The sequence below is a fragment of the Scyliorhinus torazame genome, chromosome 8 (genome assembly GCF_047496885.1).
Source record: "Scyliorhinus torazame isolate Kashiwa2021f chromosome 8, sScyTor2.1, whole genome shotgun sequence".
Lineage (NCBI taxonomy): Eukaryota > Metazoa > Chordata > Chondrichthyes > Carcharhiniformes > Scyliorhinidae > Scyliorhinus > Scyliorhinus torazame.
In genome coordinates, this window is record NC_092714.1 from 187,406,849 (window position 1) to 187,434,594 (window position 27,746).

General features: G+C 48.7%; 1 protein-coding gene across 2 annotated transcripts in view; it reads right to left on the reverse strand.

Moving 5' to 3' along the window:
- Nucleotides 1-27,746, reverse strand: part of LOC140428305 (solute carrier family 12 member 5-like) — a 1,013,162-nt gene that overhangs the window by 18,808 nt on the left and 966,608 nt on the right. The window contains exons 18-25 of one of the 2 annotated variants that reach the window (XM_072514638.1): nucleotides 26,751-26,946; nucleotides 24,417-24,586; nucleotides 9,406-9,537; nucleotides 8,172-8,279; nucleotides 6,265-6,387; nucleotides 3,300-3,487; nucleotides 3,026-3,040; nucleotides 989-1,122 (exon numbers count right to left, since the gene is read on the reverse strand). In XM_072514638.1, the coding sequence (XP_072370739.1) occupies nucleotides 989-1,122; nucleotides 3,026-3,040; nucleotides 3,300-3,487; nucleotides 6,265-6,387; nucleotides 8,172-8,279; nucleotides 9,406-9,537; nucleotides 24,417-24,586; nucleotides 26,751-26,946 (1,066 nt within the window). The remainder of the gene's footprint in view (nucleotides 1-988; nucleotides 1,123-3,025; nucleotides 3,041-3,299; nucleotides 3,488-6,264; nucleotides 6,388-8,171; nucleotides 8,280-9,405; nucleotides 9,538-24,416; nucleotides 24,587-26,750; nucleotides 26,947-27,746) is intronic. The other variant, XM_072514639.1, reaches the window with a different exon arrangement.

Sequence of the window (27,746 nt, forward strand, 5' to 3'; positions counted from 1 at the left end):
GGTGCTGATGTTCCCAGAGTTCAGTCACACTGTTCAGGTATCAATGTTTGCTGGACAATGTATTAATCATCCTCGGAGACATGGCATGTGTGTCCACGAGGAGGCGCTTGAGAGTTGAGGAGTGTGAAGTGCTCTCATAACTAACAAGGCCATCTCCTCATTTGAAATAGCCTTCAGCTGTGAAGCTAGAGGCTGCTCACAGTCAAAGGAGGTGAAATTGATTTTCAGGAGAGAAGCTGCCACAGGACTGTCCTGGCAGTGTTTGGTAGGACAGACAGGCTTCAGCTGTGCTTGCCCTGTTATGGGTATCCCCAATATTTAAAGATGGATTGAAGACCTCACTGATGGAAAGCCGCCTCGCCCTACTCGCCCAGGGGCAACCCCCAACCTAAAATGCCTCAGGCCCCTGACCAAGCTCGACCCCCTGAGGGCCCCCAAGGGAACCCCTTCTCCCCCTGCCCCCCTTGTAGGCTATGTGGATAAGGTGGGAAAGTGGAGTTGAGATTATCAGATAAGTCATTATCTCATTGAATGGTGGAGCAGTCTCGATGGGCTGAATGGCCTATTTCTGCTCTCGTGACTTATGGTCTTACAGAAGTGACATTTGCTGCATTGTGTTTTGAGCTGTTTATTTTCCACTGGGATTTTATGGGATGTGGATGTCGCTGGCAAGGCCTTTGAACTTAGTCATTTCCAGGGGCAGTTAAGAGTCGACCACAGTGGGTCTGGAGTCATATATAGACCAGACCAGCAGATTGGTGAATTGTTGGAGGTTTCATCGTCACCAGACCAACTTTCAATTCCAGGTGTGTGAATTTATTTGAAGTTCCGCCAGCTGCCATGGTGGGGACCTGAACCTGTGCCTCCAGTGCATTAACCTGGGTGTCTGAATTACTGGCCCATTGGTATGACCACTACAGCAACACCTCCCCTAAGAGCTGCAGGCCTTGATGTTGCATAATGGTTTCTCCCCCTTAGGAAAGGATACAGTTTTCATCTCCATTCCGGTTTTTAGGCGGCCCCGGCATGTTCAGCAGAACCAGTTTTGCTTCTTGGGATTTTTTCACAATGACTTCATTCAGTTTGACTGCAGTGTGCATCCGCCGGACATTTGACTGATTTCTGATTGACAAGAGTGTGAACCGTTACCTTGCTGAAATGAACAGGAAATATTCTCTTGCACAAAGAGACACACAAACTGAAACACTTTTGCACGGAGAGAGAAGCTGGTAAGAAGGGGACCGCTAACATTTAAAAAGAAATTTAAACTTCCAGTTAACAGCTGAACGGATAATACAGAAACATTTTATGTTTTAATATACCAGATTAAAAGCATTATTGATTAAATACTACTTCTGCAGGCAGTTTGGTGCAGAATGACGCCAACAGCGTGGGTTTAATTCTTGTACCAGCTAATGGTAGTTCATGGAAGCACTGCCGCATTGCTTGTAGCGTGGTGCCCTCAAGCTATGTGTAGCCAAAAATGTCTCTCTTTAATGGAGATAGATGCCCTCGGTCCTTTGGGACTATGGCTAGTTACATTTTTGTTGGCAACTTCTACTTTGAACTAGAGAGTAGAACTTTCTACTGAGAAAACCCACCATCAGTTCTATATTACTCCATCCTGAAAGTAGGCATACAATTCTCCCAGAAGCAGTCCAAATTGATTCTTGGTTTCTGAGGGTTTACTTGATCTTTTCCTTTCCCGGACAGGAAACCTTTAACTGCAGAACTGTCTTTTATGGAGACTTCTCCCTCTAGCTAAAGCTGGGACAATCTGTCAGCCTTGTTTTAAGTTTCCATGAGTGGTCTTTCCATTACAAGCACATGCTCTCACCCCAATTCCTGTATAGTGAACCACAGTGCCTTGTTGCCCATAGCTGCTCTTGCAACATTGTCTATGTTTTCAGGGATATCTAAGAAAGCCTTCTCTTCTCAAAGCCCATTTCCACAGTAATATGAATCACATGAGTCTCATATCCATAGAATAGAACTATAGAATCGCTACAGTGCAGAAGGTGGCCATTGAGCCCATTGGGTCTGCACCGACTCTCTGAAAAAGCACACTACCTAGGCCCAACTCACCCAATCCCCGTTACCCCACCTAACCTGCACATCTTTGGACACAAAGGTGCAATTTCACATGGCCAATCCTCTTAACCTGCACATCATTGGACTGTGGGAGGAAACCAGAGCACCTGGAGGAAATCCACGCAGACATGGGGAGAAAGTGAAAACTCCACACAGACAGTTAGCCAAGGCTGGAATTGAACCCGTATCCCTGGCATTGTGAGGCAGCAGTACTAACCACTGTGCCACCGTTCCGCATGTATCCAGGTAGAAATGTTGATTAGCTATCTTTGAGAGACCAGCTCTTTCATTTTGAAACAAAATGGATAGCTTAAAGCACAACTGTTTACAGCCTTACATTCTCAACACCTTTCTGGGACTTTGGAGCCTCCCAATCCATTCACTGTTTGCACACAGGCTGCTGCTATTGTCTCCAAATGTAAACACAGGTTACGTGACCTCTTTCATTTTTCCTTAAATTAGAGACACAGTCCCAAAGCATAACAATGCTGTAAACTTCCTAATGAATGGTGGCACAGTGGTTAGCAGTGCTGTCTCACAGCTCCAGGGACCCGGGTTTGATTCTGACCTCGGGTGACCATCACTGTGGAGTTTACACATTCTCCCGTGTCTGTGTGGGTTTCCTCCGGGTGGTCTGATTTCCTCCTTCAGTCCAAAGATGTACAGGTTAGGTGGATTGGCCATGCTAAATTACCCCTTATTGTCCAAAGGTTAGGTGAGGTTACGGGGTAGGGCGGGGGAATTGGGCCTAGGTGGAGTGCTCTTTCGGAGGGTCGGTGCAGACTTGACAGGCCAAATGGCCTCTTTCTGCACTGTAGGGATTCCATGATTCTATGAACAGAATGTATTCTCCTGTAAGCAAAATATTAATACATACAACTGTACAAGCGGGATGAAGGAAGTAATATGAAAGAGAACAATGAGTTTGACTTACAGATTCTCCCATTCACTGGAAGCATTAAGTGAGAAAAAGACCAGTTAAAAAAATGAAATGAATGACTTTGAAGGTAAATGCCAAGCACAAGATTTCTGGCAAGTTAAAACCACAAACTCCAGTAAAAGATTAAAACCCTAATAACTGCACAGTACCATTTCTACCAAAAGAAGCACCCCAGTCTGATCTTATTTATTGTATTGTAAAGAGTGTTAAGATATTTAACTGGCCCTTTGCTCCTTTCCCTGCTGCACTTCAGATGAAGCACACTCACGGTTTCATACTGAAGAGATCCCGGATTTCTTCTGGTGTGACTGGTCCTTTGTTTTTGTTTTTGTCTCCGACTAATTTTTCTTTAGTCCAGGTCATGTGAACTTTCTCTCCAGGCGTGCTGACCTCCTCAGCGGGCGACCGAGAGGCTATCGACTGAGTGGAAGCTGTTTTGTCATGGATCAACTGAACCTGAAAGGAAGCAAGAGAGGAATGGAACGCAAGGGAGCAACAAGGGCTGCCTGTCGGGTGACATGGAACCACGTTTTAAATGTGTTGAATTTACTGTGATGGTGAAGGAGTCAAATTCCACCGAAACACTACAGTGCAAGGGGAGGCCATTCAGCCCACTGAGTCATGCTGACCCTCTGAAAGAGCACACCACCTAGGCCCACTCCCCATCCTGTAACCCCATCACCCCACCTAACCTCACTAAGGGGCAATTTAGCACGGCCAACCCACCAATTCCAAACAAACTAAAGTAACACCAAGCATATTTTGATTTTGTCTTTGGCAAAGCTGCATTAATTACCCATGCATGGTCACTCGGAGAAGGGGTTAATAAACCAATGCAGTCTTTGTGGGCATGGCGATCCTAAATTCAGATTAGAGAGAGAGAATTCCAGGATTATGTATCTGAGTGATAATGGCAATATATGGGAGGTAAACGTGGAACTGGTGATGTTTCCCGAAGGTTGCTGTCCTTTCCTTCCTGGTGGTGAGGGCCGCAGTGTTGGAATGTGCTGTCAAAGTAAGCATGCTGCTTGCTGCTGTGTGTTTTGTAGATGCCAATGATGGACTGCAGTTAGAAGTAAAAGGGGAAGTCAACAGTTAAAAATATAAATGGGAAATATATTTGTGGGGTAAGTTTCCAGGAAATGTCACTCAATCTGCCAAGAGCCTGGAGAACTCTTTTCGCCCTGTCGGGATATAACATTATCTCCCCTTTCATTACTCCGTGCTCCATGGGATATCTAAACTCACCCAAAAATTTCATATAATGTTCCTGCAGTAACATAGACAGAAATACACCACAGCTCTTCACAATTTTCCTGTATACTCCAAGAAACCCCCACATGTTAAGTACCTCTTTTGACAGGAGTCATCTTTTTTACTCTGTAAGGGAAGGGGAAGGGGCCAGAGAGATTCAGAGTTTCAAATCTGGCCATGGTTCATAAAATAACACCTTCTCAGATCACCACAAAGCATTTGCACATTCAAAAATGCAGGATTTTTCTAGCCGCTGAGATGATTGTATGAGGTGGAGATGGACTGCAGGGTCACTCAAAGTTGCAAAGGTTTCACCATTTAAGGAGATCACGCAGACTGTGAGTAACACACTCAGAGGGTAATTATCACAATGTACTCAGGTGAAAAACTGACAGTTGGAAATCAACTGCTCCTTACATTGTAATCAGTAGAAAAAGAAAACTATCAAGGTGTGTAAATCGCCGCTGATTGCTGCCCATGTCCAAAGGGAACATCACCTTGATCACCCCACCGTGTGACTGCCAGGAACTCCTTACCCAGAGGAAAATCTGAGCAACAGATTTCCCCTTGTCAAGGCATTGGCTGCCTGACCACAGGAAGGAGATCTGCACTGTAAGGCGAGGGAGAAATCTGGGGAGCGGGCGCAGGGAGGAATTGTTTACTCATGATGTTCCAGTCATCAGGCTGCAAGAAAGGCTTTTGGATCAGCTGACATTCTCCTGCCCACCAGTTTTGTATAATTGTATTCCGCTTTTGAAATGAAAGCGGCCAATGGTAATGTCAAACACCTTGCTTCTGTTTATTTGCAGATGATTTTGTTGGCCAATTTGGACACAGCGATGGAGAATAACCCCTTTAACACTGATGATTCCCTGACAAAGTGAGAATCATCTTCGTGTTGAGGATAGCACATAGCAGTGACCATGTGAACCTCCCTGAGCCGGCTTTCTCTTTGTGTGCTCTGGTAAAGCAACAATGACAACCAGTGACGCCATTCTCTTCACACCAGTAAGTGCTGCACCAATGCTTCAGTTAGTCAAGCAGGTATAGTTAAGAATCCATCGACCTGCAAACTGCTTCTATAAGCTAGTGGACGTTGCTTAATAAATCTACCTCTTTATCACTCAATGTTGGATTCAAATAAGTTAAACATCAGTCCATTGAAATGGAGGTCAAAAGCAAGAGAGAAAAATATTATTCCAATTAAATGAATTAAAAATAAGGGTTCTTTGGAAGGCCATCTCCTGCAACATGTTAAACATTTCGAGTCTAACCCAATTGTTCATCAGAAGGATGAAAAATCGTATTAGATTCAAAATGTAAACTCTATTGCTCTCTCGACAGATGATACCAGACCCGGAGAGTTTACCCAGCATCCGCCGTGCTTTGCTTTTATCCTGAAACATGTTGCTCTGCTGTTTGAAAATTCTCCCCATTGCACATACTCCTGTGTCTGTGTGGGTCTCACCCCCACAACCCAAGGATGTGCAGGGTAAGTGGATTGGCCAATTTAAAATGCCGCTCAATTGGAATTTAAAAAAAAAATGCATTAAAAAAAAATATCATGGGCTGGATTTTCCGGTCCTCCGGCCATCTGTTTCTCAGCAGTGCGCTGTTCATTGGCAGCGGGATTCTCTATTCCTACTGCTTGTTGATGGGATTTCCCATTGCAGCCTCCACACACTGGAGAATTCTAGCCCCTGTGTGATCTGATCGAGTGAAGGTATTGGGTGTGATTTTGTGGCCTGTGGGGTCTCCTGGTCCCGCTGAAGGCGACTCCGCCATGGTAGGATGGATGAGCCGAGCAAAACACTGTAGACATCAGCGAGACCTGAAGTTTTGGCCGGCGGCCAATGGTGAGCAGCCTCCGCTGCTGGACAACACGCCGCGGGGGCAGGTGGGTGGGGTGCGGGGCAGAAAATCGAGCAAATGCTGACATGCTCGCTGATGCCACCAATCAGCCACTGTAATGGGAATACCTCTTCCTCGGGTTTCTCTTCAGCACTTCCTTCCTGTTCGTCCTGTGAGCTCAGGCGTAGCTTGGCCTTCGCTGGATGTTTACGACGAATGGACCCGCGTGATTCATCTGTGATGCTTTGAATCTGGAGAAGGGAAAAGAGCAGGATTGAACAAGACCCTCCGAAACAGTGACTTCTTTTGTAGAGGTATAAAATCTGCAGCGGCTGAGTGTCATTCATAAAGACATCACAGGCATTCATTTACTGATTTAGGATTTGTTTGTTCAGAAACTTAATATCTTTTTCATTTCTGTGACCTGCTCTGCCAATAACATTCCTTGAGGAAGCCAGGGGTGGAAAATCTGACATGTTATCATGCCTGTGGACCAACCGTCAACAATATTCATGCTGTCTCTTGTATTAGTTCAACCTGCCTTCCGAATTGATCAGTCAGTGAGACAGAAGAGGGAAAAAACGTAAACAGAAAAGTAAACCCTCTTGCCATGTCTGCACTGAATCGCGGTAGCAGAGTGGTTAGCACTATGGATTCACAGCGGCAGGGACCCGGGTTCGAATCCCGGCTTGGGTCACCGCCTGTGCGGAGTCTGCACGTTCTCCTCGTGTCTGCACGCGTTTCCTCCGGGTGCTCTGGTTTCCTCCCACAAGTCCCGAAAGACGTGCTTGTTAGGTGAATTGGACATTCTGAGTTCTCCGTCAGTGTACCCGAACAGACGCCAGAATGTGGCAACTCGGGGCTTTTCACAGTAACTTCGTGGCAGTGTTAATGTTCACCTACTTGTGATAATAATAAAGATTATTATTATTTTCGTGCCACGGGGTGTGTTTTCTTGAATCCACAGGTTGGTGTCTTATTGAGGAAGTCTGCTCTTGTTGCTGCTCCTCCCTGATATGTAACTCACTTTCTTTAAATTTAAAAGGTAAGTGGAATAACTTTTCATCATTTCCCCTGTGGTTCCGACTTCTTCTTCTTTCTCCCTACATCCCAGTTCTGTCAAAGCTCATCATCTGCTACTCTCAGTCCTTCCCGGACCTCCAAATTGTGGGATCCTCTCCTACATTTGCAACGGTGACAGTGCTTCAAAAATACTTCACTGGCTGCAAGGTGGGTTGGGCAGTCTGGAGGTTGTGAAAAGGGTTATGCAACTAAACGTCAATCTTCCTCCCATATTAAAATTCTAATTCTCAAAGCCAAACTTGGCAGCAAGTAACACCCATTTCTTGACTTGCATTTTTCATCATTACCTTTCTTCAACATTAGTAGCAACCTGCGCTTAGATTTGGATTTAGATTTAAATCTTTGGACTTTCACTCCTCACTTGGATTTTTTTCAAAACTAAGATTTCACAGCTGATTACTATTGGAAATGCCTGCCATCTTGGGAAGCAGTAATTGCTTCACCACCTGCTTATCTGTCAGTTGTTTTATTGTTTATAGAAAGTCCAAAGGGGTGATTCAATGCTGCTATAATCGCAGTAAGGAGCGGTGCTTACCAGGAGTCTGGATTGGAGTCAAGGCTACAAACCCGTGGCCCGGAACCTTTACCCTATACCCTGGAGTATGGCCCCTCTTTGGAAATGTGAGATTGCTTAAATCTTCGATCATGAAGATAATCTTCTCAAAACATCGACACAAGAAATTGATGTTATCTACATGGTGACGATGGCTACTAATTAAGCCCATTCCAGAGATTGAACCTTGGACCGTCTGATCGCTATGGTTCAGCATTATGTCAGGTGGAATGTTAACTAATTGAGCAACCTCCTTTGTTCTGTTATTGAACCAGATGCTTGTGAGTGAACAGGATTTCAGCATAATTGGAGAAATAAGAGCCACATTTCAGGATTTTGCAGTTCAAAGCACTAGAACAGAACCAGATTTCTCATGAAACAAAGTAAATGGTTCCATACCTCACGCTCCCTCTCATTCTTTGTTAGATGCATTTCCTTTAGAATCTGTGATCGCTGCTCCATCATCAATGTTCGCTCGTAAGTATAAGCTGAGATATCACTGTCATGCTATGAAGCAGAATGCATGCAATAAGAAAGTTTAAAACTTATTTAAATTGATCATTTTAATTTGCAGTGAGAGACATATCAATGGTGGGGGACCAGGCGGGCCTCACAAATATCCCAAATGTCCATAGGATAAAGCAGGAAAATATGGCTGATCAGTGCATTCCAGTGCCTTGTGCATCACAATAAAACATCGCCGGAAAGCCGGAAAGCCATCTCTCCTGGGGGAGGCGAGAGACATCCCTTGGGAGACTGAAACTAGTCCAGGGGATCACATGCTTTTGGAACTTTGGAAATCTATTTCTTCAGCCACATCCCATAGTGAGTGGTTGCTCTGACTGCCTGGCTCCCTGCTTTAACCATGTCAAGGATACGTAGCATGCAGAGTCTGCTAATGCGCTTCAGGCTTTCCCCGACTGTGTGTGCCACAGGGTCTGGAATCTATAGTCAATATAGGAAACAATATTATAATTTGATTTATTATATTTCCTTTTTCATTCTAATGATTTTTAGACTTATTGTTTCTCTTGTTTGCATTTGAATAGAGGGTGTCTGTAACAGTTACCAATAGTAATTGCTTGTCTATGAGCCTGGTCCATTTGAACTCAGGTAACGTCAGCTGAAACTATGGAAGAAACTTAGGGCTCCCTAGCTTAAAAAAAAAATTAATGGGATGTGGGCATCCCTGGCAAGGCCAGCATTTGTTGCCCATCTCGAATTACGCTTGAACTGCTTGGCCATTTCAGAGGGCAGTTAAGAGTCAACTGCATTACTGTGGGTCTGGCGTCACATGTTGACCAGATTTGATAAGGATGGCAGATTTCCTTTCCTAGAGGACATTTACAACAAGGACTAATACTCACACTAGCTTTTAACTCCAGATTAATCAATCAAATTATTCATCAATTGAATTCAAATTCCCCTAGGTGCATGGGGATATCCTGCCTCTCTGGATTACTAGCCCAGTGAGACATTAACACTGCACCACTATCTCCCCCAAAGCTGGAGGAAGTTGGGATGAACTCCTTTTAACTGGAGAGTTCATAATTCTTTCCCTTTTTTATTAGTACACTGGCAAGAAGAGCTACTTATCCACACTTATCTCCACATTCCACAACTGTCCTCGTACCATCTCTACGACTTCCACCTCAGCTACAATCCGCAGGTGATAGAGAAACACTGTAAGGTCCTTCTTCATCTGGATGCTGTTATCTTCCAACTGGGCCACTGTGAAAATGCGCATCTTACACTTTCTCCACACCTATCAATCAAAGGCCATGTATGAGAGAGATGGCAGCAATATCTCGACAGGTTACATCTAGCGAGGAATTCAATTTCACAAGAAAGCAGTTTCCCAGAGGATGGTAGGTATCTGGCAATGGTTATTAGGTTAAGGAAGGATTCGCAAGACATCTTAATATAATTTCGGAACATGGGACCCATCTGAAATTATCTTTCTTTTTAGACCTGACATATTCTAGTGTTACATTTCAGAAACAGCTCGCAAAGGTTGACTAAAGTACGGGATGGGAATACCATGCTCCAATCAATCCTCAAAATGCCCAATTTTCTCAGTTGAATTCCTGACGTCCTGCACTTTCTTGGAGTTTTGAATTGGATTTGTACGGAGTGAAGCCTCCATTCAATGGGCCGACCTCCACCTTTACATCTATCTGATATTTCCACCAAAGTTACCTCGACTAATTGGATGAACACCCAAGGAAGTTCCAATGCAGATTGCAACAATTCCACTTATTTAGGGAACCAGGGGGACACTCAGAGGGGACTGGGCAACCTTACCTCACATGGTGGGCAAGTAATGGATTTTCTAACTGCGTGGGACAGGTAGATAGCTGAAATGTGCCTATAGTAGCTTGGGAAGATGATAAACCACCCTATGCAATTTTTAAAAGGCATTTTTAATGGGTTTTCACATCTGGGGCTGGATTATACATCGGTGGGTTCCTTTGTTTTGCTGGCAACGCATTCACCGCGGATGTCCCGACGGCGTGGGGTGCCCACAATGGGAAACCCCATTGGCTGACTGGCAGGACGGAGGATCCTGCTGGCGGCGTGGATGTGCCGCACCAGACAACGGGTGCGGCAGGACGGAGAATCACGCTCCTTATATTTCACAATTCATAAGTTACATATTACAAAGCCGTGCAAAAAAGGAAACTAAAAAAGACAAACTGAAATCAGGACATATATTTACTGGCAATTGCCTTCCCTCCCGCTGTGGCCGTGGCCCCCCTTTAGTTGGTAAACGTCTGTTACAGTCCCCAGTATGGCCAGAACATGTGTCTATTTACAGGTGTCTATTTACAGTTTGGTTTCAGCTTCAACGTGCCCTCGGACCTTCCCCTGTGTCCCTTGTCCCTCAGGTTTTCTTTGCGTGCCTTTGCCTGTCTCCCCCCTTCTCCCTCGCCCCTCTCCTTTTCCTTTATGCCCCGTGGCTCATTTGTGTCTCCTCACACCCCTCCCCTCACCCCCAACAACTACCTCCCTTCCCCCCCACCAACTTGCTCTACTGATTGGTGGCTACGAACAGATCTTGTAACAAGTTGATGAACGGCGTCCACATCCTATGGAAGTCCTCTTCTGGCCCTCGGATGGCAAATTTTATTTTCTCCAGCCTGAGAAATTCTGCCAGGCCGGACAGCCAATCTGCAGCTTTAGGTGTTGCTGCCGATTGCCAGCCGAGCAGGATTCTCTGGTGGGCGATCAGGGAGGGGTGGGCGATCAGGGAGGTAAAGGTTAATGAGCCAGCCCCCCTCCCCATAAAGAGTTCTGGCTGATCTGAAACATCGGAGACTGCCACTTTTGGGCACGACTCCACACTCACTCCCACAACCCTTGACATCGCCTCAAAAAAGGTCATCCAGTACCCGACCAGTCTGGGGCAAGCCCAGAACATGTGGGTGTGGTTGGCCGGGCCTCCCTGGCACTATTCACATTTGTCCTCCACCTCTGGAAAGCACCCATTTATTCGGGTTCTGCTTAGGTGTGCTCTGTGCACCATTTTTAGCTGTGTTAGGCCCAGCCCTGCACATGTGGAGATGAAGTTTGCCCTGTGCAGTGCTTCGATCCGGAGCCCTCCCCCTATTTCTATGCATAGTTCCTCCTCCCATTTCCTTGTCTCATCCAAGGTGGAGTGTACCTCCTCCAACAGTCGCCCATTTAGGTCCCACAGTCTTTCTTCCCTAGGTCGCCCGCGTCCAGCAGTTGTGCCACTAGCGAGCGTCCTGGTATCTGGGGGTACGTCGTTGTTTCCGTACAGAGGAAGTTTTTGACCTGAATGTTTGTCAGGTAATTTCTTCTTGGTAATTGGAATCTCCCTGTGAGTTCCCCCAGGGTTGCTGCTCTGTCGTCTGTGTACATGTCCATAACTGTCAGAGTCCCCTCGTCCTGTCTCCACTTTTAGAAAGGGAGTACATTATTGTGGGTGTAAATATATGGGGCGGGATTATCCAACCCCCCACCGGGTCGGAGAATCGCCGGGGGGGCGGCGTGAATCCCGCCCCCGCCGGCCACCGAATTCTCCGGCACCGAAAATTCGGCGGGGGCGGGAATCGCGGCACGCCGGTCGGCGGGACCCCCCCCCGCCGATTTTCCGGCCCTCGATGGGCAGAAGTCCCGCTGCTGTCATGCCAGTCCTGCCGGCGTGAATCAAACCACCGACCTTACCGGCGGGACTGGCGGCGCGGGCGGGCTCCGGGGTCCTATGGGGGGGGCGCGCGGGGTGATCTGGCCCCGGGGGGTGCCCCCACGGTGGCCTGGCCCACGATTGGGGCCCACTGATCCGCAGGCAGGCCTGTGCCGTGGGGGGCACTCTTTTCCTTCCACCTCGGCCATAGCCTGCGCGATGGCTGATGCGGAAGTGACCCGCCCACCTGTGCATGCCCGGGGATGTCGTCAGCAGCCGCTGACACTCCCGTGCATGCGAGGACTTCCGCCGGCTGGCGGAATCCCTTCGGCCCCGGCTGGCGTGGTGCCAAAGGCCTTTCCCGCCGGCCGGCGGCGCGCCAACCTCTCCAGCGCGGGCCTAGCCCCTCAAGGTGAGTGCTTGGCTCCTAAAGGTGCGGAGAAATCCGCACCTTTGGGGCGGCCCGACGCCCCGCTGGGTAGGGAAGAATCCGGGCCATGGGCCGGGATTCTCCGCCGGCGTGATTCTGCCGGCGCCCGGGGGTTTCCCGACGATGTGGGGCTGCCCACAATGGGAAACCCCATTGACCGGCTGGTGTAACGGAGACTCCCGCTGGTCGGTCAGGACAGAAATGTGGCGCGGCGGGGTGGAGAATCCCGCCCATGGTTGTTGCAGATATGGGCTATGGTGGACATTTTAGTTAGGCTGAAGTGCTGCCTCATTTGGTACCACATCCGGAACATGGCTACTACCACTGTACTCCTCGAGTGTTTGGCCTGGGGGGATGGGCGAGCGGCTGTGGCCAGGGCTCAGAGGACGTCCCTATGCATGAATTCTCCTCTACCTTCCCCCACTTTGCTCCCGGTTCCTTCACCATCCCCTCACCCTTTCTGCGGTGGCCGTCCTGTGGTAGAACTGCAGGTGCGGGAGGGCCAAGCCTCCCACATATCTTTTCCTTTGTGGGACCTTCTTTTGGATCCTCGGATTCTCCCCCCACCCCCATCCCTCTTGGACTGTGTTGAAAAAGGCCTTGGGAATATAGATCAGGAGGGATCTGAACAGGAAGAGGAACCTGGGCAGTACGTTCATTTTGATTGTTTGTATTCTCCCTGCGAGGGAGAGCGGGTGTGGGCCCCACCTCTGCAGGTTCTCTTTTGACTTCCTCCATCAGATTCGTCAGGTTCCATTTATGGATGCGTGTCCTGCCGTGAGCTATTTAGATCCCCTGGTAGCGGAATTCGGTCTGGACTTGCTTGAACGGCAGTCCCCCCAGCTCTGTCCCTTCTCCCTGCAGGTTCACAGGGAAGATCTCACTCTTACTCAGGTTAAGCTTGTGACCCGAAAAGGCTCCAAACTCGTTTAGGAGTTTCTTTATCCCTTCCACGTTCTGGGGATTTGAGATGTAGAGGAGCAGGTCATCTGTGTAGAGTGAGACCCTATGCTTCCTGTCTGCTCTTTGGAAACCTCAACAGGTGCCTGATATTCGATGTTGGGTGCCTACCCTTGACAAAGCCTCACTGGTCCTCCACGTCCACCTCTGGCACACAGCTCTCCAGCCGCCACACCGTCCTATTTCCAGGATCTTTGCATCTACGTTGAGTAGCGAGATGGACCTGTAGGACCAGCACACAGTTGTGTCTTTGTCCTTTTTGGGTATCAGTGATATTGAGGCTTGGGCCAGTGTTGGTGACAGGGTGTCCCTTACTAGTGAGTCTGTGAACATCCCCCGCAGGTCTGGGCAAATGCTGGTACAAATCTTTTGCAGAAGTACGCTGGGAATCCATTTGGCCCCAACACTTTCCCCATGACTTCTTCCAGTGACTCTCCATACTCTCCATCACTTCTTCCGGTTCTAATGGTGCTTCCAGGTCCCAATTCCTTTCTTCCCCCATGACCAGTGTGACCAGTCATCGAGGAACTGCTTCATTCCCGAGTCCCCCTTGGGGAGCTCGGAGGTGTACAGCCCCCAGTAGAAGGTTGCAAAGGCTTTGTTGGAGTGGCAAGCAGCCACCACTACCATCCCTAACCTGGGCTATTTCCCTCATGGCTGCCTGCTTTCTCAGCTGGTCAGCCAGCAGGCGGCTGGCTTTGTCTCCATGTTTGTAAAAGATCTGCCATGCTTGGGCGTAGCTGGTTCACTGCTTTCCCAGTGGAGAGCAGACCAAAGTCCATCTGCAGCTTTTTTCTCGCCGCCAGCAGTTCCACGGTCAGGGTCGAGAAGTATTGCCGCTCCACCTCCAGTATGGAGTCGATCAGCTGTTGCCTGGCGGCCCCCACTTTCCTTTCTTTGTGCGCCTTGTACGCAATAATTTTCCCTCTTATCACCATCTTTTAGCCTCCCAGAAGGTGGTGGGTGAGACCTCATTCTGGTTGTTGGTAACATACCCGTCTATGGCCTGTGATATCCATTCGCAGAGTGCCTTATCGGCCAGAAGGGCTGTGTCCAGCCTTCATGGGGAGCGCTGTGTCCGGCCCGTCTCCAAACTCACATGCACATAGTGTGGAGCATGGTTGTGTAAATTGTAGCAAACTCATCAAAGGGCCAAAATGAACTGGACATGTTGGAATAGGACATTCCATTTTAAAAGGACAGATTGCTGTACAAATCATGTCTGCAGGCAGACAACTGAATCAAGACAAACAGGCCATGAGCCATGAAACGGCCTGATCTCATTCAAAGAGGGGCTGTTGAAATGCAAATCACTTGCTGCCCTGGCCAGACGGAACCACAATACCTTAATGAGATAACGATTAAAGTTGTCTCCAGCGACCACTGTCAAGAGACCAGCAGAAACCAGAGACATTGCAAGCTTGTGTAAGGACACTGATTAAAATCAAATTACATTATGGCACCTTTTGATTGGGGAACTTAATCACTTCCACCCTGTCAACAATCAGAAAGGCTTCCTTTGTCCTGGAACTCACCTGTCAGTATTTGACCCATTCAGGGTTTTGCCCTTAAGATGACAAGTCTGAGGAACGGTTGGAGAGAACTCTACTCTCCTGCCTGACACACGCTTCGCCTTGCTGAAAACAGACCACGGGAACTGGAGGAACAACAGCCGCAAGGACCGGCCAGCTTGGAAGAAGATCTAAAGAAATCTGTGCCAACTGTCCCTGGAGCGATGAGTATATTCCTCCAGCTCACAGAAAACTCCCAATTAGTATAGTTTGTTGAGGTTTGGGGTGGGTGAGTGAATATATCTGTGTATCTGTGTTTGCGGGCGCTAAAGTAAATCTGTGTAAGCTGGAAGAATTTTCGGTGTGCCGTTTAGTCTCTTGTTTTACACATAGTATTTCATAATTGGTGTTTGTGTGTGTGGGTTAATCTGAGTTGCAGAAGACTTAATTTCTCTTGAATAAATCAATTATTTTAAAACTACCATTATTGTGGTCTCACCTTCCTTTCACTGTGCGCTCTGGTCAAGTCACAATAATTGCCAGGGCATAATCCCATAGTCAAGGACCGGAAAAGGGAATCTGAGCACTTCGAACACGCTCACTCAAGAGAGGCTACTGGTCAGTAATAAACAGTGGTCCCTCTTTCTCTCTCTCTTGTGAAGTTGGGGCACTTCCGGGTGACATTTCACCATCACAGGAGGGAGACTCACACAGGCGTAGGTGGCAGTCAAGGTAACTGGTGTGGCATAAGGACAACCTCACTGGTTAGGTATAAACAGTGAGACTTGTCCCCTCTCTCTTGCGAAGCTGTCCCAGTGCGACACTTCCGGGTTGTGGTTTCAACACCTGCAGGAGAGAGATACCCGCAGTTATCTGTGACACACAATACCAGCCTGTGGTGGAGTAAAGGAAACCCTTTTTGTTACAGTTGGAGATTACGATTGCAGAGTACTCCACCCCTACTACCCCTGGAAGCACTGTTTTCCCCACTACAGTAAAATCAATCCTGGTATACACCCCGTGTACCTGGTAGAAGAAGGAGAACTCCTTCTCCCCTGAGTGTGTAAACCTCCTTGGGTCCACTGCCCCATCTGTTCCATGAAAACATTCAATTCCTTTGCGATGTTTGATTTTTTTTCCCTGACTTGGAGTTTGATCGGTCAGTCCGTGGGTCCTGTACTCAGTTGAAATCCCCCCCATGTTGGGTCAGTGTGTGTCTACATCGAGGATTTCCGCCGTGGTTTTCTTCATGAATTCCGTGTCATCCCAGTTGGGACCACCGGTGCCCCTTTCAGGACACCACTAAATATGATGTTCCATCACCCTTGATCTGTAACCGTCCTTGTCTCTCTAAATGCTGACCTCTTATTGGCAGAATGGCCATCCCCTAGCCGTCATACCGTAGCATGAATGGTAAGTCTGTCCCACCCAGCTCTTTCTTACCCGTAATGAGTCTTTGTTCCTCAGGTGCGTCTCTATGTCGGCACTCAGACCTTTCAGATGGGCGAAGACTCTGGGTCTTTTCACTGGGTCGTTAAGTCCCCTGACATTCCAAGTGACTATTCTGATGGGGGTCAGCCATAGTTACCTTGTGGATGAGCCCCTGCACTCATCCTTTGCTTGGGGGCCAATCAATATGTCCATGGTCACCGTACTCGCCATGTGGCTGTGCTTCTGCACTTCGGGGTTTCCGTTTGTACAAGAGCCAACCAAGATGGCCACCATCATTGTGTATGTCATGTAGTGGGCCCCGACACTCCGTTTGTTTGGGGGCCCTTCAAGATGGCTGTTCTCGGTATCCTTGTTTCCGTTGTTGCCATGTGTGATCCATCGTAGCCAGCTTTCTACCCCCCCCCTTGTAAAATCCCCTTGGGCCTGTCTGCCCCCCTTCCTCCCACCATGTCCCTGTGGACTTCCCCAGTGCCAAGCTGTTCCCCCGATGTTTCCCTCTCTATTTTCCCCCATTCTGGAGTTTTCTCCCCTCCTGCTGCCAGACACTCTCCCCGTGGCCCACCCCTGGCTTGTACTTCTTTGTGCTAGCTCACCCACTGGGTCGTGGCCTCCCCTGGAATCGATCCACAACTACCCCTGACCATTGCGTTTCTCTTCCCCTTCTCTGCCTCCTCACCCCCTTCTGCGTCCTACTGCCCTCGGAGTGAACTGTGGGCTCTGTCCACTTCTGAGGGCTTGGGGAAACTTTCCCCTTCAACAAGTTTGCCCAGGATATGTTCCATGTATTCCGTAGAGTTTCTGCCCTCGGTACCCTCTGGTAGGCCCACAATGCGGAGGTTTTGGCGGCGGGACCGGTTCTCTTAGTTCTCAACTTTCCCCCTTAGCATCCCTTGTGTCGCCACCAACTTGCCATCTCCATCTCCAGTGAGGCGATCTGGCCACTCTGGTAGGTCGCGGCCATCTCCAGCTCTCTGATTGTCACCTCCTGGGTTTCCAGATGCCGCTCCGTCTTTTCCAGCGCTGCTTGAAGATGAACGAGTGCCTCAGCTACTGCCACTTTCACCGTTGCCATCATTTCGAGCTTAATGCCATATCTGAGCACTTGGAGCTCCGGTGCCAGGAAATCCCTCCATTCATTTATCGGGGGTTTGCCCGGCATGTGTTCTGGCGACCCATCCCGCTCGGGTGTGTCCGAATCCTCATCGCCCTGTGTGTCCCCTATCGCCTCAATCTTCCTCTCCGGGTGGGATTCTCCGCGAACCAGCGGGGCGGGCCACTCCGGCGCCGAGGAGTGGCGTGAACCACTCTGGCATCGGGCCGCCCCGAAGGTGCGGAATCCTCCGCACCTTCAGGGGCTAAGATGGCGCCGGAGTGTTTGGCGCCGCGCCAGCTGGCACGGAATGGCTTGGTGCCACGCCAACTGGCGTCGAAGGGTGTCCGCCGGCCGGCGCGAGTTGGCACATGCATTGGAAGCGCCACCGTGTGCTGGCGACATCCCAGCGCATGCGCAGGGGGGTTCTTCTCTGCACCGGCCATGGCGGAGGTTGACAGCGGCTGGTGCGGAGGGAAAGAGTGCCCCCATGGCACAGACCCGTCCGCGGATCGGTGGGCCCTGATTGCGGGCCAGGCCATGTGGGGGCACCCCCCGGGGCCAGATCCCCCCACGCCCCCCCGAGGACTCTGCAGGCCGCCCGTGGAGCCAAGTCTCGCCGGTAAGGACCTGTTGTGATTTACGCCGGCGGGACCCGCCGAAAACGGGCAGCCACTTGGCCCATCGCGGGCCGGAGAATTGCCGGGGGAGCCGCTGCCAGGAGCCGCCGACCGGCGCGCCGTGATTCCCGCCCCCGCCAAACCCCAGCGCCGGAGAATTCAGCAGCCTGCGGGGGCGGGATTCACGCCGCCCCCCAGTGATTCTCCGACCTGGCGGGGGGTCGGAGAATCCCGATTTTTACTGGCTCTTTTCGGCTCCTCAGGTTGTTGCCTGCCATGCCTCGTTCGTTGTGTGGTGTTGGAGCCGGGTGGGGGTGTTTTCCCCCAGATTTAATGATTTTTCTGGGACTAAAAGTGCTTAATTTCAAATTTCCAGAAGGAGAGCCACCTTTCGTGCATCCGCTCATCACATCCCCATCACCGGAGGTCACCCCGTACAAATTAGATATTCTTTAATAAAGGGATATGGACTGAGTAAGGGCAGAAGGTTTTGTGTTTAGTTAGGGCATCATGATCGGCACAAACTTGGCGGGCCGAAGGGCCTGCTCCTGTGCTGTACTTTTCTTTGATCTATGTTTCTACTGATCTTGCCAAATCCAATGAGGTGAGTGCTGGGGGCACCGGCTGGCACAATCCTCATGGCAACACCCTTACTGCAAATTTTTCGAGTCTATTATTCTTAATTCATATATTTTCTTTTCGGTGAGTGACATGGCAGACACTGATAGCTAAAGACTATATGACGGTTAATGATGTGTGATATACTCAAGTACAAATTTGCCAAGATGTCCTGTGACTTTTATTGATAGAATATAAAACAGTCAGCGTAAATGGTACAAAATTAATCTGTCGACCATAAATACAAATGAGTTCTGAACCCGTTAATTTTATAAGTCTACATAAAATATCACAGGCCATCAGTTGGTTCATGTCTGCTCTGTCACTGCAGATCAAAACTGCATTTATTACATTCTGACCTTTTAAAATTCATAATATCATTCTCTGTCAATGATGATTCTTTGACAAAGAAGATCTTGACCATTAAGCTGCCAGGGAACAAGTGAATAAATAAAAAAGTAGCTTGAATAACAATGGCACATATACAATGCAAGTTGCACTTCTCATTATGTTCTGAATTTCAGCAGATTAAGGCAGGTAGGATTGAATTAGCATTTGAAGTCAGTACTTGGGAAAAAAAAAATCACACTGTAAGAAGTGGAAAAATAATTCTGCGACTTCAAAATTGTGATCTTACTGAATTTGGCTAGAAATGCAGAACGAATGTACGCGCAGTCCTTTAACCCCAACCCTGTACCTCTGTAACTGCAGGCCTTTACTTCCTTTACCTTCAGCCCTGTATGTCATAATATACACCAGTATATCATGGTGCAGACACACACTGATGGACACACAGTGGGACCAATCAACATACACAACACCGCAGCCATTCACCAGTGAGAGCACACGCACTATAAAGACAGGGGACATCAGAGTTCCCGCTCATTCGAGTAGCAGCTAGCTAGGAGCACAGAGCTCACAACCTGCAACACAGACATTCACCATGTGCTGAGTGCATCAACTGCTTAGGACAAGAATAGGTCTTTCATTAAAGCTGGTATTGTATTTACCCACAGTTCAAGCATGTATAAATAGTTAACCATTTAATAAAATAGTGTTGCACTACTTCAAGTGTTGGTGAACAGTATGTGATCCAGAACACCCAACACATCATGACACCAGGAATGGTTGCATATTCGCACTTCTTAGACCTACCTGCAAGTAATCTGCTTTCCGCCAGCATTCCGTCATTCTGCAACATGGACAACATCAGCCCGCCGCCGCCGCTCCGCATCGCCAGCAACCTGCAAGCAGCAGCTGCAGGACCTCCAAGACCAAGGAGTGATCTCCAGAGTTACGGAACCAACCGACTGGGTCAGTTCCATGGTGTGCGTAAAGAAGCCTTCAGGCGAGCTCAGAATCTGCATCGATCCAAAGGATCTGAATCGCAACATAATGAGGGAGCATTACCCAATCCCCAAGCGGGAAGAGATCACATGCGAGATGGCTCGGGCCACGCTCTTCACCAAACTTGACGCCTCGAATGGATTCTGGCACGTTCAACTAGACAGATCCAGCAGGAAACTGTGTACCTTTAACACCCCTTTTGGCAGATATTGTTACAACAGGATACCGTTTGGGGTCATATCAGCGTCAGAAGTATTCCACAGGATCATGGAACAAATGATGGAAGGCATCGAAGATGTTCGCGTCTATGTTGACGACATAATCATTTGGTCCACCACCCCGCAGGAGCATATCAGTCGCCTCCAGCGTGTGTTCAAACACATACGGGAGCAGGGCCTACACCTCAACAGAGCTAAATGCTCCTTCGGCCAGACGGAACTCAAGTTCCTAGGGGACCACATCTCCCAGTTGGGTGTGCGACCGGATGCGGACAAGGTGGCTGCCATCACAGCCATGAAAAAGCCAGAGGACAAGAAGGCGGACCTCCGATTTCTGGGCATGGTCAACTTCCGAGGGAAGTTCATCCCTAACCTCGCCTCTCATACCAGCACTCAGGAACCTGGTCAGGAAGACAAGAGAATTCCAATGGCTTCCTGCCCACAAGCGCGAATGGAGAGAAATTAAAACCAAACTTACCACGGCCCCGGTATTGGCCTTTTTTGATCCAGCGAAAGAGACAAAAAAATAATTTTGACCGATGCCAGCCAATCTGGCATTGGGGCAGTGCTCCTGCAATGCGATGAGGCCTCATCATGGGCCCCCGTTGCATATGCGTCACGTGCCATGACCCCCACGGAACAGCGCTACGCGAAGATAGTAAAGGAGTGCCTGGGCCTGTTGACCGGGTCGTCAAATTTCATGATAATGTGTACGGCCTTCCCCAATTCACCGTCGAGACCGACCATCGCCCGCTGGTCAATATAATACAAAAAGACTTGAACGACATGACGGCCCGCCTCCAGCGCATTCTGCTCAAACTCTGGCGATACGACTTTCAGCTCATATACACCCCGGGCAAAGATCTGATCATAGCCGACGCTCTGTCCAGGGCAGGCAACACTCCGTGTGACCCAGCGGGATTCGTCTGCCAGGTTGACGCCCATGTGGCCTTCGTGGCCTCCAATCTACTGGCCACGGATGAACGCCTCATCCAAATTCGCCGCGAGACTGCGGCTGACCCCCTGCTACAGCGTGTCATGCGCCACCTAACAGACGGGTGGCTCAAGGGCCAATGCCCGCAGTTCTACAACATCAGAGACGATCTGGCGGTAGTCGATGGTGTCCTCCTGAAGCTGGACCGCATTGTTATCCCGCACAGCATGCGCCAGCTCGTCTTGGAACAGCTAACGAGGGCCACCTTGGCGTGGAGAAGTGCCGCCGACGGGCCCAAGAGACAGTGTACTGGCCCCGCATCAATGATGACATCGCCAACACAGTGCTCAACTGCCCCACCTGTCAGCAGTTCCAGCCGGCCCAACCACGTGAGACCCTACAGCCCCATGAGTTGGTCACGTCCCCTTGGTCCAAGGTCGGGATCGACCTGTTCCACGCGCTGGGCAGGGACTATGTTCTGATTGTAGACTATTTTTCAAACTACCCGGAGGTGGTACGTTTGCACGACATCACATCGTCTGCAGTCATCCGTGCCTGTAAGGACACCTTTGCTCATCACGGAATTCCACTCACTGTGATGTCGGACAATGGCCCCTGCTTCGCAAGCCAGGAATGGTCCAACTTTGCCAGGAGGTACAACTTTGTGCATCCAGTCCCCTGTACCCCCAATCCAATGGCAAAGCGGAGAAGGGCATCCACATAGTCAAACGGCTCCTCTGCAAGGCTGCCGATGCGGGATCCGACTTCTACCTCACCCTGCAGGCCTATCGCTCGGCCCCACTGTCCACTGGCCTGTCGCCAGCCCAGCTACTCATGGGTCACACCCTGAGGACAACGGTGCCGTCCATTCACGTCCCAGACCTCGACCATGTTCCTGTCCTTCAACGAATGCAACTGTCTCGTGCACAGCACAAGGCGGCTCATGATGCCCGTGCAGCTGATCTCTCTGCTCTGGCTCCAGAATACAACGTCCGTATCCATCTTCCGGATGGTGGCTGGTCTGCAACTGCTGTGGTTCTTCGGCAGGTGGCTCCCCGCTCGTTCTTGGTTCATCTACCGGATGGTTCCATTCTGCGCCGTAATCGGCGTGCCCTTCGTCTCGTTCCGCACTCGCTACATGATCCTCCGCCAGTGCCACGCCCTCCTGTTGTCCCTGACCTGGACTATGCAGAGATTCCGGTTACTCTGCATCCTCCTCACTCTGATGCAGCCCAGCCCGCTCCTCAGCCGGTGGCTCCTGACCCACCCTTGAGGCGTTCAACCAGAATTTGTCACCCACCTCAGAGACTTGATTTGTGAACTTTGCACTAATGGACTCTCTGGTCTGTTCTGTTCTTCCGTTTAATCGTTCACGTGGTTTGTATACAGTGTTCATCTCGTTATTTGTGTGACACACTGTTTTTTTCTGCACCAGGCAGCTTCCCATGTAAATAGCTTAGTTTTATGTACATAGTCCTGTAAATATTTTGCACACACATAGTCAGGAACATTCACCACACACTATTTATTGTCACGCAGGCACATTTTTTAATATAAAAGGAGGGATGTCATAATGTACACCAGTATATCATGGTACAGACACACACTGATGGACACACAGTGGGACCAATCAACATACACAAGACCGCAGCCAATCACCAGTGAGAGCACATGCACTATAAAGACAGTGGGCATCAGAGTTCCCGCTCATTCGAGTAGCAGCTAGCTAGGAGCACAGAGCTCACAGCCTGCAACACAGACATTCACCATGTGCTGAGTGCATCAACTGCTTAGGACAAGGCAAAGGTCTTTAGTTAAAGCTGGTATCGTATTTACCCACAGTTCAAGTATGTTTAAATAGTTAACCTTTTAATAAAATAGTGTTGCACTACTTCAAATGTTGGTGACCTGTATGTGATCCAGAACACCCAACGCATCACTGTACAACCCTGTACATCCAGCCCTTACCTACAGCCCCATATCCCCTGCAGCCCTGAACCCTCTGTAGCTGCAGCCCTGTACCCCCTGAACCTGCAGCCCTGTGCCCCCTGCACACACAGCCATGTACCTCAGCCCTGTACCTTCTACACCTGCAGACCCGTGCCCCCTGTAAATACAGCCCTGTACCTGCAGCCCTGTATCAGCTGTACCTACAGCTATATACCCCTTGCACCTGCAGACCTGTAACCCCTGTACATGCAGCCCTGTACCTGTAGCCCTGTACCTGTAGCCCTGTACCTGCAGCGCTGTACATGCAGCCCTGTACCTGCAACCCTTTACCTCCTGTGTCTACAACCCTGTACCCACTGTCCCCCAGCCCTATGCCCCATGTACCTGCAGCTTTTATTTCATTCTGTACCTGCAGCCCTGCACCCTAGTACCCACAGTCTTGTAAAACCAACTCTGTACCTTTGTACCTGCAGCCCTGTACTTCCTGTACCTGCAGCCCTGTACTTCCTATACCTGCGGCCCTGTACCTGCAGTCATGGATCCCCTCTATCTGCAGTTCTGTACCTGCAGCCCTGTATACCTGTACCTGCAGCCTTATATCCCTTGTATCTGCAGCCACATACCTGCAGCCCTCTATCTGCAGCACTATACCCCCTCTACCTGCAGCACTTAATCCCCTGTATCTGCAGCCCTGTATCCCCTCTACTTGCAGCCCTGCATCCCCTCTACCAGCAGCCCTATACCCCCGGTACCAGCAGCCCTGTACTCCCTGTATCTACGACCTGTACCCCCTGTACCTGCAGTTCCATACTCCTCTACTTACTACCCTGTACTCCCTCCACCTGGAATCCTGTACCCCCTGTACTTGCAACCCTGTACCCCATCTACCTACAACCCATACCCCCTGTACCTTCAACACTGTATCCCCTACACCTGAAGCCCTGTACCTCTAACTCTGTGCTTCTGTGCTTGAAGCTCTTACCTCCTGCATCTGAAGCTCAGTAAATCCTAGCCAGCAACCCTCTACCTTTTGTGCCACCAACCCTATACCCCTGTGCCACCAACACTGTATCACCTGTGCCTGCGGCCCTACAAGTTGAACTGCAATGTTGTATGTACTCTATTTGCAGATCTATACCAAGTGTACCTTCCCCCTGCACCTGGTGTGTCTGCAGTTACTGCTGCTTCTGTTCATTTGAGTGATTGCAGTGTTGGTTTATTGATCGTAGTGCTGCTGTTGACATTGATTCTGCACCTAAATTGAATTGCAGTAACTCCAATAGACAAGCACGCGCACAGCAGAACTAACTCATCAACAGAGCGATATGATAAATGGTTGCTCTCAACAAAACATTTCACGTTACCTTGTGCTGCCTGAGGAGAAAGGGCAGCAGCATTAGCATTCCTCCATCATGAACTATCCACCAGACATCAATGTAACCCTCAGAGTACCTCTCCTGGTTGGATGGAAATGCTGTGATATTCTTAGCTACCAGAAGGGCCAAGCGACCTGCTGTTGTTTCTCGAACCACTTCTACAAAAACAAGGTTACAAGGTGACTGGGTGCTGCAATTACAACTCTGGTCCCAGATTCTTGCATTTACACTGCCTTTCGAAAGCATGTCATTATTTTCATTAACTCATTTAGAAAATAACAGAAGAACGAGAAGGATTTGATAGATAGAGAGAAACCAGTTCCTTCAATGGATTGGATTGGATTGGATTTGATTATTGTCACGTGTACTGAGGTACAGTGAAAAGTATTTTTCTGCGAGCAGCTCAAACAGATCATTTAGTACATGAAAGAAAAGAAAATACATTATAGTGGAACATAAGGTACACAATGTAAATACATAGACACCGGCATCGGGTGAAGCATACAGTGGTGTAGTATTAATCAGGTCAGTCCATAAGAGGGTCATTTAGGACTCTGGTAACAGCGGGGAAGAAGCTGTTTTTGAATCTGTTTGTGCGTGTTCTCAGACTTTTGTATCTCCTGCCGCTGGAAGTAGTTGGAAGAGTGAGTAAGCCGGGTGGGAGGGGTCTTTGATTATACTGCCTGCTTTCCCCAGGCAGCGGGAGGTGTAGATGGAGTCAATTGATGGAAGGCAGGTTTGTGTGATGGACTGGGCGGTGTTCACGACTCTCTGAAGTTTCTAGCAGCCTTGGGCCAGGCAGTTGCCATACCAAGCTGTGATGCAGCCAGATAGGATGCTTTCTATGGTGCATCTGTAAAAGTTGGTAAGAGTCAGTGTGGACATGATGAATTTCCTTAGTTTCCTTGTGGAAGTACAGGCGCTGTTGTGCTTTATTGGTGGTAGCATCGACGTAAGTGAACCAGAACAGATTTTTGGTGGGATAAAGGATTTGAGGACATAATCTTAATGAGATGGGGGATGCACTGGCTGGTGTCTCAGGAGTGAAATCAGTCAGCACACTTTCAAACAAAGGTTAACAGGATTATTTCCCCAAAAATGCAGAAGATGCTGGGGACAATGCAGACTTCAAGACTGAGATCAATGGATTTTTGTTGAGTTGGGAAATAAGGATGTGGAGCTAAGATGGGCAAATGAGCTGAGTTTCAAATCAGCCATAGTGGAAATGTGTGATGAGGCTGGCTTGAGGAACTGATCAGCATGCTCCTCTTCCTACATTGCTCATTTTCAATTCTGCACCTTAGACAGCGGTTTGCACTGCTGCCTCACAGCACCAGGGACCCGGGTTCAATTTCAACCTTGGGTGACTGTGTGGCGTTTTCACATTCTCCCCATGCCTGTGTGAGTTTACTCCGGATGCTCCGGTTTCCACGCACAGTCCAAAGATGCGCAGTTTAGGTGGATTGGCCATGCCAAATTGCCCTTAGTGTCCAAAGGTTAGGTTACAGGATTATGGGGACAGGGTGGGGAGTCGGCCATGGTCGGGGTGCAGAGGGTCGATGAAGGCTTGATGGGCTGAATGGTTTCCTTCTGCGCTGAAGGGATTCTATGACCTTTCAGAAGCACACCCAATAACATGAACAATTACAAGGATTCTACAAATTTTTAAGGAATGACTTAAATTTGATTTAATACATAAGGACCTTACATGTAACACTTGCATTCTAAAAAGCACATCTTGTTTTATATATTGGTGATAATGATGGATAAGAGCGTGTAATAATGCTGCAAAACTTAGGAAGAGTTTGACTGATATAAATAGAAAAATTCAAGGTCAAGCAGTTCATAAGCATTATCTCAACTGCAGTGTTTTAAAGCCCTGCATACAATCCCAGACTTTTTCATTCTTTTTAATAAGTACCAGATACACAGTTTATTTCTCTCTCTCCTTGCAAAGAGTTATCGTTCACATATGCAGTCGGAATTACGATCACCAGTACTTTTTCTGTCACAGACTGTTGAACGCCACCATACCGTCTGTGACATTTGGTTCCACTGCAGATCAGGATGACTTGACAGCAGGAGGCAAATTTAACATTTAGCAATATTGTGGATTAAGCATCTGCTTCCCACTGATTGACCATGAATGATTGACAGATCCAGCCCCAATTACTGGAACTAGTAATGCTAATTTATCCCGAATGCCTTTGAAGTTCTTTTCAGTTCGGCTCCTAATTTTTAATTTTTAATTGTGCTTTATAACTGATTCAGAATTCATTTACAATCCCTTAGGGATCCTGTGATTTTCAGGTTTACACATACCAATTATATTTTTCCATGTTCTGGGGTCATCAGACTGCCTCCAAGCTCTTGGCCAGCCCATCAGTACAGTGTTGTGTTGCATTCCTCCCAGACCACACGACTGGATGAGGTGAGACATGCCATCACGAAGATTGGAGGACACGACCGCCTGACAGAACCCTTTCACCTTCTCCACTTCCATGAGACGCTTGACCGACTGCCCAGGGAGAGGTGGAGAGAACAGAACAGGAATTAAAAGGGAAGGATATGAACACAAGATTACCAACAAATCAACATTTGGAAGACTGGTTGGTGGAATGGGCAGTGATGATCAAAATGAGAGCATGACTGGTCAACTACACAGAAGATTGATTTGAAACAATTATTTACAGCTCTTCTCTTCACAAGCCTCCCCCCCTTCCCCTTTTCTTAGTATGACTTGGACTGTTGGACTGTGCTAATTTTCTGATGGAATGGAATTTGTAAATTGCTGATTACCTAAAAACATGCATACTTGCTAGATTACATTATTTAATTGCATGCTCCAGAATTCACAGAATCACAGAAAATACAGGGCAGATGAGGCCCTTCAGCCCATCGAGTCTGCACCAACACATGAAAAACATCTGACCTACCTACCTAATCCCATTTGCCAGCACTTGGTCCATAGCCTTGAATGTTATGGCGTTCCAAGTGCTCATCCAGGTACTTTTTAAAGGTTGAGAGGTAACTTGCCTCAACACCCTCCCAGGCAGTGCATTCCAGACCGTCACCACCCTCTGGATAAAAAGATTTTCCTCCCCTCACCTTGAACTTGTGTCCCCTCGTAACTGACCCTTTAATTAAGGGGAAGAGCTGCTCTCTATCCACACTGTGCTTGTCCCTCATAATCTTGTAACAGCTTGATCAGGTCACCCCACAATCTTATCTGCTCCAGCAAAAACAACCCAAACCTATCTAACCTCGCTTCATAACTTAAATGTTCCATCAGGCAACATTCTGGTGAATCTCGTCTGC